This window comes from Gambusia affinis, linkage group LG21, assembly GCF_019740435.1.
Source record: "Gambusia affinis linkage group LG21, SWU_Gaff_1.0, whole genome shotgun sequence".
In the NCBI taxonomy this organism is placed as follows: Eukaryota; Metazoa; Chordata; class Actinopteri; order Cyprinodontiformes; family Poeciliidae; genus Gambusia; species Gambusia affinis.
Window position 1 is genome coordinate 22,525,556 of NC_057888.1, and position 17,331 is coordinate 22,542,886.

General features: G+C 39.7%; 1 protein-coding gene across 2 annotated transcripts in view; it reads right to left on the minus strand.

The window, feature by feature from the left end:
* The window catches only part of reck (reversion-inducing-cysteine-rich protein with kazal motifs), a 69,279-nt gene that overhangs the window by 33,067 nt on the left and 18,881 nt on the right, over positions 1–17,331 (minus strand). For both annotated transcript variants that reach the window (XM_044104467.1, XM_044104466.1), the window contains exons 3-6: positions 15,638–15,712; positions 2,938–2,974; positions 770–855; positions 590–637 (exon numbers count right to left, since the gene is read on the minus strand). In XM_044104467.1, the coding sequence (XP_043960402.1) occupies positions 590–637; positions 770–855; positions 2,938–2,974; positions 15,638–15,712 (246 nt within the window). The remainder of the gene's footprint in view (positions 1–589; positions 638–769; positions 856–2,937; positions 2,975–15,637; positions 15,713–17,331) is intronic.

Below are 17,331 nucleotides of genomic sequence, written 5' to 3' on the forward strand. Positions count from 1 at the left end.
CCACAGGTTTTGAGTTTGTAAATCTCTGATGGATTTTTCTTCTTAATCACATTTGCCATGTTGAATAATACACACTGATCCCAATCAAGATTTTAAGTACTTTGAATGTTGTTCAGGGTTCTTTTATGTCCTATTGGAAAACATTAGTACACCAGATATTTCTGGGAAGGTTTGCCACTGTTCTGAGTCTTCTTCTTCATTGGTTTTCCAGTGTACCATTCGGACTCTTATGTCAATGTCAGCTGTTCCTGAATTTGTTCCTGAAATTCCTGAGATTGGGTTACGATGTGTTGGTTTATATGTTTTAATGTACTTGTCAATAGGCAAGTGTATGCAACAAGTGATACAGATTCCTAAAAATATGTGCTCAATCATAGGTAATTAATCATTTAAACAGGAAGTAATAATTTTTCAAAGATTGATTTGGGTAACTTTTATCTGCTACTTCTATATCTACTCTCATTTAGTAAAAAAGATTTTTCCTCAGATTCTTACTGATAGATTTCAACCAACTACACTGATGCTCACCTCTTCCAGAGATCTGAATTAGAGTCTGGAAATGTATGGGTTGCAGAAGGCGTCTCCTTACCTCGGTGACCTTTTTGCATACTTTTGTTATGTCATTTTTAGATGATGCCTAGAAAAACACAAATGAATCTATTTAGACAATTTTATGCTGAATTACATTTAGAGACAAAGAGAAGGTTAAATAATGTCAACAGAGAAACACATCATATGATGAGAAACATTTTCACCCTAAGGATCTGACCTGTTTGCATTCTCTACGACACTCTCCTGCGATGGCCAGTTCACAACAACCAAGCCCAACCCAACCATCGGACTTCTTGGAAACACCTGGAAGCAAATCAGTGGATCAACCAACTATGCAAAATTCTTCAACAAAGACAAGCCATTTATCAATAAGAGTCATTAATAAGTTTTGTATCTGTTCTGCGTTTTGATTTTTTAAAGAAAGCCAAATTATCAAAGACATGTTTGAGAGAGCTGTGGTGGAAATGTGAGGGATGTCATTAAGTGAAGCTGGCACATTGAGGAGTCTGAACAGAAACTGCTGTTCCTGTGCAGTGTAAGAGAATCGATCAAACCTCAGAATGAGAAAAGCCTTTGCACATTCCTGAGACTCCCTGGAGGCCAAGTGTTCCAAAGGTACAGAAGGAAGGAATAAAGGCTTTCCAATCTGGAGACCATTAGGACTGTGGATGATTCCCCCCCATGAGTGGGCAGCAAAATTCAGGTTTTTGATGTCTAGCCTGTTTTTTTTGCTCAGCAGTTCTTGGGCCTGGATACAGCCCCACCAGTTACCATTCAATGTAATGCAAGCAGACTGAGGTTGCCTACTTGTAATGATTCATAAAGTCAAAGCTTTACAGATTGTAAATAAGTATCAAAACAAACATGGTAGGGATGGTAATTGCAACGTTCAAATGGTATTTGAACAAAGATCAAAGCATCTTTATCCATCCATTCATTATTTATCAAGCATGCTCATCTTTGTGGGGTCAGTGAGGTTTGCTGGTGCTCGACCTTGATGAAGCTGTATCAATCAGGGAATCTATTTAGCACACTGCTTATGCTGTCAGACTCCCATGTCTTCGCTGATGAGGGAAACCTGATCCTGACTTAAAGCCTGTAGATTCTACCATAGGTTTTTTGGTTGTCCTGGTGATTCCCCACTGGTTGGATGTGACTGAAACATTCTTAATGGAAGGTGCTCTGTCACACCCGGCTTGACCTAAAACAGGTTGTATAATGCAAACAAAAAACATTTCATACAAAGCGTAATCAGTCCCCACTCTGCCTTCTCCAGTAAAATTTCAGTTTAAGTTTCCTGAGTCTCCAGAAAGAGCAGATCACTGAGTGTAAGCTTCCAGGGAAGGAGACGAGTGACGTCTTCAGCAGACTGGCGTTAGCATAACATATAAGGTATATCACCTTATCAAAGCCAATAAGAAACAGATTCTAGTATTTTTAAAACACATTGTGTAGCTCTCACATATTCAGGTGTGTGTAGTCTGTGAGCTGTGCAGACGCTGTGTGCTTTCTACATAGTAGCTTACTGATTTCCTACATCTCAATATCAGCCAAGGTGTCGACAGATGAGGGGGAAAGATAACCTGCTTTTCAACTTTGAAAAACTAAAAGGTTAGTAAAACAGACGGGATGAAAAAAGAGAACCTAACAGATTGTGCATGTCTGTCCAATACCTGACTGCAGTGTTAGCTGGTGGTGCTGGATGATCTGAAACATCCTGGCTCAGAGGTGTCTTGTGTTTAGTAAGCATGGCAGACAGAAGCCAGCTCTAGATTTTCATTCTCCATGAACTGTCTGGTTGGCCAATGTGGTCAGTCAGGTGAAATCCAGTTACAATGCATTCTAGTCTGTAGATATCTGTTACAGATAGTGGCTTCTCCAGACCCTTTCAGACCTTTTACTGGTACTGAGGACAAACCAGCTATCATTTCTCAAAATCACATGGTATCAATGAATGTACTCACTCCGGGATTTGATGGCAATCCCAGTTCAGATTAGTTATTAGGTAGGACTCTGGTTGTGCTCTACCAAGCCAGCAGATGGAGAGGAGAGCTGGACAGGACCAGAGAATGGGTTATTTCTTTGTCTGCATGTGTCTTGAATTCACTCAATAACTCTTTAGACAGTGCTGGGAGACGCAGCACACATTCTGACAATGGATGTTTTGAGGTGCCAACTTGGAGGTTTGACTACCTGTGCAGAGTCTGTATGCTTCAGGAACCACTTAATTTTTAGGTCTGTTTTTATCTGATTTATAATTTTCTTGTGTTCTCTTAATAAACAGACTTTTGGGACAAAATGCTTTTTAAAACACATCATTAGTAATCTAACACAATTATAAGTCTTTGTTATTCCTGTCAGTGTCTGTCAGCAGTCTTGCCTTACCTGGGAGAGTAGAGTTGATGCACATCCAGAGATCATTCTGTAGAAACAAAGTGAATGTTAGTTTTTCTTTCTTTCTAATTGCTCAAGTTGTCCTGGATGAAGTCAATGCACTGCTGTCGATCCTAAACTGCAAAGAAAAGATTTTGACATTTGCACGTTGGAACAAAAATATCCTTAATCCATATGTGTTGCAATCAGTATGTGCAACATTTGAAAAATATTAGTTGTATTCCCTTACCTCTCCTTGGGCTGCCACCTTTATCGTGGTGGAGGGGTTTGAGTGTCCCAATGATCCTAGGAGCTATGCTATCTGAGGCTTCATGCCCCTGGTAGGGTTACCCAAGGCAGACAGGCCCTAGGTGAGGGGCCATACAAAGCGCAGCCCGAAGACCCCGATGACGAACGGCAGATTTGGATTTGGTGTTCCCTTGCCCGGACGCGGGTCACCTGGGCCCCACTCTGGAGCCAAGCCTAGAGCGGGAGCACGATGGCAAGTACCTGGTGGTTGGGCTTTTTCCCATGGAGTCCGGGCGGGCTCAGCCCATAAAGGAAACATGGGTACCCCCTGCCCGTGAGATGGGGCGAAAGGGGTCGGGTGCAGTGTGTGATGGGTGGCAGTCAAGGGAGGGGACACTGGTGGTCTGATCCTCGATTGCAAAAGCTAGCTCTTGGGACGTGGAATGTCACCTGTCTGGTGGGGAAGGAACCGGAGCTAGTGTGTGAGGTCGAGAGGTTCCAGCTAGAAATAGTCGGCCTCACCTCGACACATGGCTCTGGCTTAGTAACCAGTCTCTTTGAGAGGGGCTGGACATACTTCCACTCTGGAGTTGCCCACAGTGAGAGGCATCAGGCAGGAGTGGGCATACTTGTTGTTCCCCATCTCAGCACCTGTACATTGGCGTTTACCCCAGTGAACGAGAGGGTAGCCTCCCTCCGCCTATAGGTGGGGGGACGGGTCCTGAGTGTTGTTTGTGTTTACGGGCCAAACGACAGATCAGATTACCCACACGTCTTGGAGTCCTTAAAGGGCTACTGGAGAGTGACCCTCCCGGGAACTCCCTTGTTCTGCTGGGGGACTTAAACGTTCACATGGGCAATGACAGTGAGACCTGGAGGGGCACGGTTGGGAGGAAAGGCCCCCCGATCTGAACTTGAGTGGTGTTCTGTTGCTGGACTTCTGTGTTCATCACGGATTGTCCATAATTAACATCATGTTCAGGCATAAGGGTGTCCATATGTGCACTTGGCACCAGGACCCTAGGCCACAGTTCGATGATCGACTTTGTCATCGTTTCTTCTGACCTGCAGCCATATGTCTTGGACACTCGGGTGAAGAGTGACCACTACCTGGTGGTGAGTTGGCTCCGGTGGCGGGTGAGGATGCCAGTCAGACCTGGCAGGCCCAAACGTGTTGTGAGGGGTCTGCTGGGAATGTCTGGTGGAATCCCCTGTGAGACAGAGCTTTAACTCCCATCTCTGGTAGACGTTTGAACATGCTCCAGGGGATGTGGGGGACATTGAGTTGGAACTGACCATTTTCCATGCTTCCATTGTCGAGGCGGCTTATTTGAGCTGGGCCGCAAGGTTGTCAGTACCTGTCACGGTGGCAACCCTCCAACCTGTTAGTGGACACCATCGGTGAGGGATGTTGCAAGGATGAAGGAGTCCAATTGGGCCTTTTTGGCCTGTGGGACTCTGGATGCAGCTGATGGGTACAGGCGAGTGAAACATCATGCAGCTCGGGTGGTTGCTGAGGCAAAAACTTGGGCATGGGAGGAGATTGGAGAGGCCATGGAGAAAGACTTCCGCACGGCTTCGAGGCGATTCTGCACCACCATCCGGCATCTCAGGAGGGCGTTGCAGTATAGCACCAACACTGTTTTAAGTGGGGATGGTGTGCTGCTGACCTCAACTCAGGATGTTGTGGGCCAATCCCTCCAACATGTCATGAAGTGGTGGTGTTGGTGGTGAGGCAAGACGCTGTAGACCCAGGTAGAGGCTGATAATGATGATTTAATGATGAAAATGTGACACATAAATACTCCAAACGGTGCAAAACACAGGCAGGGGCCACTGTTGAGCGGGAAACAAGAGCTCAACACAAGTAGTGACTGGTACATGGTTGGACAGCAGACAATGGAACGGGAACACATCTGACAACAACCCGACAGAGATGCAGAGACACAAGTGACATTAAATACACAGGAGGTAATCAGGGAACGAGACACACCTGGGAACAATCAAGGGGAAGACAGGACAACACAGAGACTCAGAGACACAGAAACTAAAATCATAAATTATTATAATCCATGTAAAAATCTTGATAGTGAAATATTTAAGGAAATAGGGAAAATTCATAGAAGAGTGTTGGGATTACAGTGTTGGGCTTTTTGGTGTGGAGATCTTAATGCTCACAATCTATGGGGTAGCAAGAAGACAGATCATAATGGTAAAATAGTGGAAGAATTAATGGATGAAAGGTCATTAGTTTGTCTTAATAATGGAAAAGGTACAAGAGTAAATATACATAAAAATACAGTTTCATGTCTAGATATTACATTAATATCTAACTGCCTAGTTAGTGCATGTGAATGGGATGTTAAATGGGAGTCTACACTAGGGAGTGATCACTTTCCAGTGAGTACAATAATTAATGATAATATAAATAGACAAGAAGAGTTAACATTAATAAGATGGTGCTTTAATAAAGCTGATTGGTTTAAATTTAAAACAAAATGTGAAGAAACAAGTCATATAGTAACATTAAAAGGTAATATTGAAGAATGTACAAATCAAATAGTAGAACATATTTTAAATGCTGCAAATTATAGCATTCCAAAAATAAAAGTGAAAGGTCAGAAGAAAGTAGTTCCTTGGTGGAATAATGAATGTAGTAAAACAATTAAGGAACGTAATAAAGCTTTTAAAATATTACAGAAAAATTTAACAGTCGAAAACCTTATTGATTATAAAAGGAAAAGAGCAAAGGCTCGGAAAACCATAAAGGATGCAAAAAAGAAAACATGGAGAGACTATTGTTCATCAATAGGTTCAGAAATAAATTTACAGAATGTTTGGTCAATGTTAAGAAAAATGATGGGGAAAAAGAACAATGTTAATATTCCATCCTTAGTTAGAGGACAGGAGGTATTGGTTTTAAATAGAGATAAGGCAGCGTTATTAGGAGAGACATTTGCGGCAGTTCATAGTGGTGATCACTTGACAGATACTCATAGAAGGCAGATGATTCAAAAACTAGGAAATCATAAAAATTCACTAGAAAAATGTCAAAAATCTATGTCAACATTAGATATGAATATAACCATGAAAGAAATAAAAACAGTATTGAAAGGGACAGGATATTCAGCTCCAGGGGAGGACCAATTATGCTACGCTATGTTTCGACAGATACCGGAAGTAACACTGAAATTAATATTAAAATTATTTAATAAAATATGGAAAGAAGGATCGATACCAAATAGTTGGACAAGGGCAATAATTTTACCATTTAATAAACCAGGTAAAGATCCTACCTGTCCAAATAACTACAGACCAATAGCTCTTACTTCTCATTTAAGTAAATGGATGGAGAAAATAATGGTTAATAGATTAGGATACTTCCTTGAGAAGAATAATCTAATTAATGGATACCAATGTGGTTTCAGAACAGGAAAATCAACAATGGATGCTCTAACTAGAGTCAGTAATGACATAGAGAAAGCTTTAAAAATGAAGGAAATAATGATTATAGTATTTTTTGACATAGAAAAAGCATATGACTCACTATGGAAAGAAGGATTACTTATAAAAATGAAACAGATGGGAATAGGTGGGAGAATGTATAATTGGATAGCAAATTTTCTGCTAGATAGAAAAATAAGAGTAAAAATTGGGAATGACTATTCAAATGAATTTAATGTTGAAAATGGAATACCTCAAGGTAGTGTAATTAGTCCAATTTTATTTAATATTATGATCAATGATATTTTTTATGATACTGATAAATGTATAAAATCTGCACTATATGCAGATGATGGGGCCATATGGATGAAAGGGAAAAATATTAAACATATGGTAGAAAATATTAAAAAAGCAATTAGTAAAGTAGAAAAATTGTCTTATGAATGGGGTTTTAAATTATCAGCAAGCAAGTCTTGTTATATGGTTGTCACAAAGAAGAGAAATATTAATATAGAAACAATAACATTATATGGACAGACTTTAGAAAGAGTAACAGAATATAAATATCTAGGTTTATGGTTGGACAGTTCTTACTCATGGAAAATACATATAGATAAATTAGAAACCAAGTGTAAAAAGGTTATTAATCTATTAAAGGCTGTGGCTGGAAATAATTGGGGGGCAGATAGACAGTCATTATTAAGCATATACAGGGCTCTCATGAGAGCAATAATAGATTATGGCAGTATTATATATGGAGCAGCAGCTAAAACGTCATTACAAAGAATAGAAAGATTACAGTGGCTTTACGTATATGTATAGGAGCAATAAAAACAACACCTATTAATGCTCTTTTAATTGAAACTGGGGAAACTCCTCTGGAAATGAGGAGAATTAAACTAGCTTTAGCATATTGGATGAAAATTAAAAGTAATATAGATGATAATGTGAATTCAATTATTTTACAAAATTGTTGGGAATATGTGAAGTTCCAAAGTAATGGATTTGGATGGATGGTTAGGAAATGGATTAAAATGTATGGATTGGAGGACAAGGAAATAGCTCAATTTAATCCAACTAGCGTTATTCCTCCATGGTTAATACCAGAGGTTAATGTAGATTTGAAAATTAGCATAATGAAAAATGATTGGAATTTAAATGAAATAGGGATAAAGACTGATATTTATTTAAGAAATACATATAATAATTATCTTAAAATTTATACAGATGGTTCTAAGAATTTAAAAGGATATGTGGGAGTAGGAATATATATTCCAGAGTTTAAAAAATGTATTTCTAAAAGAATATCAGATCAATTGTCGGTTTTTACAGCAGAAATGGTGGCAGTTATATTAAGCTTACAGTGGGTGGAGGAGATTCGACCAGACAGGGTGGTGGTGTGCACAGATTCTAAAGCAGTAGTAGAAAGTATCAAGGGAGAAGGAAATAATAGAAAAGATCTGGTATTAGAAATTCATCATATTTTATTTAGATTATATAGGGGTGGCATTGATGTTTGGTTTTGTTGGGTGTCAGCACATGAGGGAGTAAAAGGCAATGAAAAGGCAGATAAATTAGCTAAAAGGGCTTTAGAGGGAGAAATAGCAATGTTAATTCCTTTTGGGAAAGGGGAAGGGAAATCACTTATTAAAAGTAAAGAAATGGAGGAATGGCAAAAAATATGGAATGAAGATAAGAAAGGAAGAAGATTATATGAAGTACAAAAGTCAGTTCAAATTCGAAGCATTATTGAAAGAAACAGAAGAGAAGAAATAATAATTAGTAGATGTTGGGTAAATTGTAGTATTGGTATTATCAAATTATTTGTTGTTCATGTAGTCTTATAGTTATATCTTTATAATGTTTTACTTATATGCTTTTACTTCATTTTAATTTTAGTACAAAGAATGTTTCTGTGTATTGAATAACTTTGATTCCTTCCTGAGGCCTTCCTGAGAGAAAGCAGTGACAACCGCTTCCAGCAGAGTTTGCGGCCCGGCCGGAAACTCTGCTCTCCTTGACCTATTAGATAGCAACAAAGCCATCACCGTGAAGACATACAACTTGTCTGCTCGACGCCGTGCCTGGAACAGAAGAATCTAGTGTGTAGATAACATGTGTCTAGATAGTGATTGTCATTAGCGCTGCAACTATGTGATGATTTGTTTTCCCCGCCCTTTGAGAGTTGCAGCGCCCAATGTGATAGGGATCCTAAATGCAATAAAAGAGAGGAGCAGGCATATGTGATTTCAGAGCGGTAGGAGATTGTAACTGAAAGCACATCTCTGTCTGTTCTCCTCGCGAGTACAAAGAATCCATCTCTCTTGTCTTTCTTGTGTTTAATTAATTTTTGTCTTTGATTAGGTGTTTGAACCTGACATTAACTTGGTCCTTCGAGAGCCGGAGGTCAATATACCGGAAGGATTCCAGCAGGTATGGTGGACCCCAGTAAAGACCGTGCGCACGGCAGGTTTCCTAGTGGAAACTTATGAGAACCTGTTCAAGGGCTGGCGCTCGGCCTGCCTGCTGGGATCTGAAGGTTGAAGACTCCGAGGGAAAGACGGAGGGTGAGTGGATTCTTGGTTAAAAAGTGTGGCGAATGACTGGGGGTCATTGCGTGAATAGAAAACCCTGTGAATTCTAGACCCTAACAGGTAAAAGATAGTGCACAAAATCCGTGAAGGACGAACGAAGTCCTTGCGCAAAATTTCGTGGAAATAGGTGGACGGAGCCTGGTGCGGTCCTGTTGTAAACAAAAAAATTTTTTTTTAAAATAACGTTAAATTGAGTTCTTACTAAATTGTAATTGGAAAGGACGGCGGAGTCCTGCGAGAAACAGGCGCTTAAATTCCGTGAAAAGTGTGACTGTGAGTGTGATTGGAGGTATAAATACCACTTGGTGTTTTATCTCATATAAAACAGTAGGATTGTAACCAGCAAACCTGTCTTGGATGCAGAGGCGAAGAACCTCCCACTCGAAAGAGTAGAAGTGGAGGTTACCACTACAGGTATTTTTAATTGCTGGCCTACTGAACAGATCTCCAGTTTATAGGATTCCCTAGGAGTCGGAAAAACTGGACCAAATTTTATTTAAAAAAAAACAAAAAAAACAAAGTCAAACCCAAAGAAAATGCGCAAAGAAGGGTATGATGATGTTAAATTTTGGTTAGAATTAGCATTAAAAAGAGAAGAAGAGGTCCAATTAAATCTTCAGGATTTATTATCTATGGACAGTGTAAGACCAGAAAATAACTCTTTTCATAAATTGTAGACCTGTAGATTTCCTTTGCGACACTGGTGCATGCAGAACAACATGTAGAGAAAACATTCCTGGGGACACGTAACTCTTTGGTACAAGAATGTGCCTGGGTCTGATAAGAACTACTAAGACAGACTCAACAAGGTCACTCCAGCTAAGATCACAGTGACTTATCTATACTCAGACACAAAACACACCGCCGTTGCAGCTGTCGCTCTCCCTGATGAATTAAAATCTTTAGACAGAACGTGGACCTCCCCGCACGTGTCTCTGTTTAAACAAAAAGGTGAACAGTGGAAGCAATTAGGTAATCTTGTTGAGGAAGGAGAAGCAGCTACCGATTGGGTGGCTACTTCCTCAAACATAGAAACTAGTGCTTCCACTGGGTTAACTAGAAAAGCATTGTTCTGGATAGCAGGGTGCAAAACGGGCAACATTTGCACCCCAAACAACACTTGGATACTTCCATGTGGGACGCTGGATGGATGCTTTTGGGAAGTACCGAAACCTTGTGTCCTCTGCCTTGGTATCAGTTGCAGTCTTTGCTGCAATTTTAACCTTGTGTGGATGTTGTTTTATTCCTTGCCTGCGTTCTCTGTTTAACTGTCTCTTTACCACAGCGATTTCGCCCATGGAGGACCGGATGGCACAGATGTATCCTTTATTAGCCAAAGATTCTGAAACTGACAAAGAATACTCTGATGAGGGTTCTCCTGACAGGTATCCAGATCCTGGCCTTTGGACTGAATACGACCCTTGAGTGTAAGAATATTTGCGTTCCAAAAAATAAACTCCCAGCTGAAAATTGTTTGAAGTGGAACAAATATGTGATAAACAGGGGGGAAATGTTGGGTAAATTGTATTATTGGTATTATCAAATTATTTGTTGTTCATGTAGTCTTATAGTTATATCTTTATAATGCTTTACTTATATGCTTTTACTTCATTTTAATTTTAGTACAAAGAATGTTTCTGTGTATTGAATAACTTTGATTCCTTCCTGAGGCCTTCCTGAGAGAAAGCAGTGACAACCGCTTCCAGCAGAGTTTGCGGCCCGGCCGGAAACTCTGCTCTCCTTGACCTATTAGATAGCAACAAAGCCATCACCGTGAAGACATACAACTTGTCTGCTCGACGCCGTGCCTGGAACAGAAGAATCTAGTGTGTAGATAACATGTGTCTAGATAGTGATTGTCATTAGCGCTGCAACTATGTGATGATTTGTTTTCCCCGCCCTTTGAGAGTTGCAGCGCCCAATGTGATAGGGATCCTAAATGCAATAAAAGAGAGGAGCAGGCATATGTGATTTCAGAGCAGTAGGAGATTGTAACTGAAAGCACATCTCTGTCTGTTCTCCTCGCGAGTACAAAGAATCCATCTCTCTTGTCTTTCTTGTGTTTAATTAATTTTTGTCTTTGATTAGGTGTTTGAACCTGACAGTAGATTAAGAATAGGTCATACCTACTTAAATGACATGCTTTATTTAATAGGGAGGAAAAATAATGATAAATGTGAGAGATGTGGAGAGAAAGAAAATGTAGAACACATACTGATGAACTGTAAGTCATATGAACACAAAAGGAAAGAATTAAAGAGAATAGTTAGAAGTATAGGGCATGAATGGAATCTTAAAGGTATATTAGGAAATGAAGGAAACATAACAGATATTCACAAATTAAGGAAAGCATTGTTTATTTATCTTAAGAATACAAAATTAAAAAATAGAATTTAATAGATGTGAAGTAATGCAGCTACACACTCATGTACAGTAGGTGGCGGTATGCACCTTAAAGTTGCTTGTGATCCGCCATAATAGAAAAGAAGAAGAAGAAGAAGAAGAAGACACAGAAACTCAAAATAAATACACAGAAAACTCAAATCCTAACACAACAGGGCTTCCACTGAGGAAGCTGAGCCTGGTGACTCTGGGATGGGCTGGAGGGTGCATAGGAGTTCACCCAACCGGTCTACATGTGTTTTGTGGACTTGGAGAAGGCGTTCGACTATGTCCCTCGGGGAGCCCTGTGGGGGGTTTTCTGGGAGTATGTGGTACTGGGCCTTTTGATAGGGGCTGTCAGGTCCCTGTATAATCAGTGTCAGAGTCTGATCCGCATTGCCGGCAGTAAGTCGGGCTCGTTTCTGGTGAGAGTTGGACTCCACCAGGGCTGCCCTTTGTCACCAATTCTGTTCATTACTTTCATGGACAGAATTTCTAGGCGCAGTCCAAGTGTTGAGGGGTTCCTTTTTGGTGGCCTTAGGATTGCATCTCTGCTTTTTGCGGATGATGTGGTCCTTTTGGTTTCGTCAGGTTGTGATCTGCAGCTCTCGCTGGAGCAATTCACAGCCAAGTATGAAGCGGCCGGGATGAGGATCAGTGCCTCCAAATCGGAGGCCATGATCTTGAGCTGGAAAAGGGTAGAGTGCCTTCTCCGGGCTGGGGGGGGGGGCGGAGGATGTGTTTCCTGCCCCAAGTAGAGGAGTTCAAGTATATTAGAATTATTATGTTTTGTTATCTTTCTTACATTAGTAGTTTTATATTACTAGTTGTTTTATATTTTTCTCACCCCAGAGAGGAGGAACTTGTTAAACTGTGACCTCAAGCACTTTTTCACAGGTGTTTCTTTAGGGGGCCTTCTGAGATACTCCTTAGTTACTGTCTGTGTGTAGAATTTAGTTTCTGTTGTCCGTGCTTGTTTTCAGTGTAGTCCCCCTTTTTGTTAAGATCACTCTCCCACTTTCCATTCACTCCCTTTCTCTGTTAATAAAAGACAAGTTCTGCATCAGGATGGCAGAACGCAAGGAGATTGGCTTGTAGGAGCTGATCCTCTGTGTCTTCTCAATTTCTGCAAGAATTTGGTTGAAAACTAAGTAACGTTGTCTGGTTCTTTTTATATAGGTTGAGAAAATAACTATCAAAGTATCTCGGGATCTTGTTCGTGAATGAGGGAAGAAGGGAGCGGGAGATCGGCAGGCAGATTGGTGCAGTGTCTTCTGTTAAACGGGTGCGGTACCAGTCTGTCGTGGTGCAGAGAGAGCTGAGCCAAAAAGCAAAGCTCTCGATTTACCAGTCGATCTACGTTCTCACCCTCATCTATGGTCATGAGCTTTGGGTCATGACCGAAAGAACGAGATCATGGATACAAGCGGCCAAAATGGGTTTTCTCCAAAGGGTGTCAGCGCTCTCTCTTAGGAGATGAGAAGGTGAGCGGTTCTACTCAGAGTAGAGCCGCTGCTCCTTCACGTCGAGAGGGGCCAGTTGAGGTGGCTCGGGCATCTGGTCAGGATGCCTCCTGGACACCTCCCTGGTGAGGTGTTCTCGGCACGTCCCATTGGGAGGAGGCCCCACTATGTCTCTCAGCTGGCCTGGGAATGCCTATGGATACCCCTGGAGAAGCTAGAACAAGTGACAGGGGAGAGGTAAGTCTGGGCCTCCCTTCTGGAGCTGCTACCCCTGCGACCCGACCTCGGATAAAGCGGAAGAAAATGGATGGATGGATGGATGGATTCCCCTACATTCGCAATAAATATTACTTCCCCCAATGTTGTTTCTATTACTTTGCAAAATAAAATTATTCCACTTGATTGATGAGAAAACACATATAGTGCTAAAACTCCGGACTCCAGGTTTTCCTGGTTGTCTACAACAACATGCTGCACCACATGCTCCACGCATTAACACCAGAGGGACCCTCTAGTTCGGGCTGCTGAAAACTGGACTGGTCATGTCAGTCCACTTAACATTGTACAATGTCCAGCTTTTGCTGTACATTGTTTGTCAAATGTTGCCTGATAACAAAAATTCCAGATGACACTTTCACAGTCTTTATCAATTCATTGACACCATACAGGAAGTGACCACAACTTCCATCACCATTTAAAATCTACAGGCTTGTAAGTCTTCGATAATGAACATGCTCCCCCAGTAATGTCACTTCCAGTATGGATGCTAATTTTAGGAGTAGTACAAGAAGCAGAGAAGGGACATTCTATTTTCCAAAACCCAAAAATTCCAACAAAGGCCTTGGGTGGTAACAGGTGGTTTGATTTGCATGCACTTCCGACTTGATAGTTTTGAAAACCTATATATTCTTTACTTCTTGTAAAAAAATGCGACAAAGTAATTACTAAAAGTGTCTTACAACTTAGTTGAAAACGAAAATAATCTTAATTTGATGTTTCAAGTTCTAAAATGTGGTCAAAAAAATTATTTACAAAACCTCCCGTCAACATGCCAGACATTGGCCAAATAATAGACCTCCACCAAGCATCCAGTGTGTTCTTAATTACTCAATAAATGGGAGAATCTAACAATTCCCAACATAATCTAAACAATTCTGAATACAAAAATTAATTAAAAATTTTGGTTCTAAATGTTGCTCGGCTCAGGCACAAATGACATTCGGAGTTATCTTTGCAAATTAAAAAAAGGTTTTATTGAGCTTTATACAAAAATAACAGCTCGACACACTTGGTGCCTAACGCTCCCCAGAAGAATGGAAACCGAGCACTGCACTCCAATGTTCCAGGAGCACACATCAAAAAAACAGTGACATTCAGTGACATAAAGGAAATATCAGTTACTAAGTTATCAAGCTACACTGAAATATGAATGAACTTATTATAATAAACAAAACAAATTGGGTGGGGTACCTGTGAACTATAATACACATGAACAGTACAATAAATAAATAAACTAATAAAGTCAATGTCTCTCACATAAACTAACTTAAATATATTATAACTTCCCAAAAAAGAAAAGTAAATTGGTAGAAATTACAATCCATAAAGTTTAGCATAAATGCTTACAACACAGCCTAGCACATTTTAATTGGAAATCTGTCCCATTTTTGAATCAGAAATGTGAATTTTAGAATTTTAGTTTAAAATGGAAGAGGCTTTTTTTCCAGCTAAAATCTTAAATCCAGTCTTTACGTCTCAGTAACATGAACATAATTGTCATGTTTGAAGAACATTTCTAAATGGAATGGAGGTTGACAGACTAAACCTAATGATCTTTCGATTCAAATGGTTTCTCTTGAAAACAATATTCTGTTCCAGAGAAAATTCAAAGTAAGGAGCTGTCAATTTTTTCCTGATTTTTCTGTTCCATAAATTTAAACAGAGTAGAAAAACAAGACTAATTATACTAAACACAAGTTTGTCTGTCTGCTCTGGCAGCAGTGGAGGGACAGTTCAGTCCCTCCACTGCTGCCAGAGCAGACAGACAAACTTTAGCAAGCTTTAGAGCAGTGCAGTGTGTGACACAATCATGTCACAATCAACACTCTGTCAGTGTATGCTGGCTGCTGAAGAGAGATTCCCATCAGCATGAATCAGCAAACCCACAATTTAACTAACACTACATGAATTAAAATGACACAGGGGCCAGTGAGGGCAGATGAATACATTCCATCTCGAATGATTTAAAGCTTAAACCCTTTAGGTATGTGGACAGTCATTTTTCTCAGTAAAACTAATTGTGCTGTCCTCTATGAGACATTCCAAGTATTTCTTCTGGAAAGTATTTTCCAAGGACTAACATTTCCTGTGACTTTTTCTTGCATTTTCATTATGAAACAATATCAATACTGAGCAAATATAAATAACTTAAAATATCTTATTACTTAGGTTTATTGGGAAGAATTACAAGAGGATTCAAAAGTCTCTTGAGCATTGAGAACAACTGTGGCTCAAAATGTTGATCAAAACAGAAATGTTTTTCCAATGTTAGAGGCATCCATTAAAAGAAAACTTTCTTACCAGAGACTCAGGACAGTAATTGGGTAACCTCTGGAGGAGATGCTTTAGGCGTGACTCACTTTTGATGGTCGCAAGCTGTGGGATAAAAGCAAAAAAATAAAAAATAAAATTAAAAACCTATCAAACCCAAGAATATCTACATACCATGTCTGTTTGAATGATATAAAACTCTGTCTAAGAAAACTTTCTATGTGATTTGTATTTTCTGAAAACTGTAAATTGTGTGTATGGAGGCAGCTCAAGATTTAATTAAAGTCAAGTAAAGCTCAATTCTGGATTCGGACATTCTCTCATTTCACTAACTCACCTAAACAGTTACATATCATCTGTCCTAACCTGACACCCTGGAATGATTGTTAATCCATAAACAAATCAGCTTCAGTCTTCATTACATACCAGATTTAGAAAAAGGGTGTCAATTTAATCTGTAGTCCTCAGGTAGCATAACTACATACCTGACATATGGTTTATTACAGATTTTGATGTATGGGTAAAAGCAGAGTAATTTACAGTAAACATTTAAAATAAAAAATAAAAACAAGTCACCATCATAAGAAAATAAAAGAATGTGAATTGAAAAATTGTTCAAAACATGAGTGAAATTTTGATTATCTAATAACCATTGCTTAATTGGGTGATTTCCTAAAACAGTTATAATAGTTTGTAGTTCAAATAGTATTGTATATCAAGAATTGATAAACTATTTTGCATCATAATTAATAAAAACACCCCAAAATAAACCCTGATCACTCCGTCATGATGACCTAATGTATGTATTTATTTATTATTGACGGCGGTTTTCGTAGTGAGGCGCGCCTCCTTGCTGTCTACTGATGTGAGAGAAACGTCTTTACGCAAGGCAACTCTGTGTATTTAGGAAAAAGTTGGTACTGTGAAATGTTTCCTTAGAGGATGTTTTGGCCAGTGATGTCAGTAACGCTTGACGTCGGACCACTTTTTTCAGAATTTAGGTAATCTAACGTTCAAATCCAGTAGTCAGACTATATTTACTTATCAAAATCATTTTTTACTATCTTCTTTTGTTATTTAATCAGATTTTCTACGCTGCCTTGTCGAGTGACCGACGCCTCTATATGACAGAAATGTAAAAATGGGGGAGATGCGATTTTGTTGGTGGAAAAACTGGAACTATTTTCACATTTCGTTAATCATGTTGGATAAAGTCCGATTATTATAAGCTGATTTAGGGCTTGAAATCTTTTAAAAAGCTCATTTGGGCTTGGAAATAAGCAGAGACTCATAATAAATCCCAGAATTTGTCCGTCATTAAGGTAGTTTTAGTCAGTCTCTTCCTGTTCATCATTTCCCGGATGATCCGTCCCGCTGTGTCTTTGTTAATGTCAACTTAATTTATTACCTCTCAATGACATCGAAGCACTATTGGCATTTCAAACATCGAGACCAATATGAACAGCGCAATAAACGTGAAAACAGCCACGAATAAACGTGTCCGTAGTTGGCAATAGTTATAATGGCAAGTTAGCACCGTTATAATTATTAATATTACGGTAAGTGTCGCAGCCATCGGAGCTGTGGAGCTGCAGGAGGAGCTCTGTGCGCCATGCACATCAAACTCAGGGGCGAACGCAGAATCTGGAGGCTGGGGAATCCTTCTTTGAGTTTTCCAGACAACAGTGGACCACACAAATTACTCATGTTTTTTATTTTTTGTA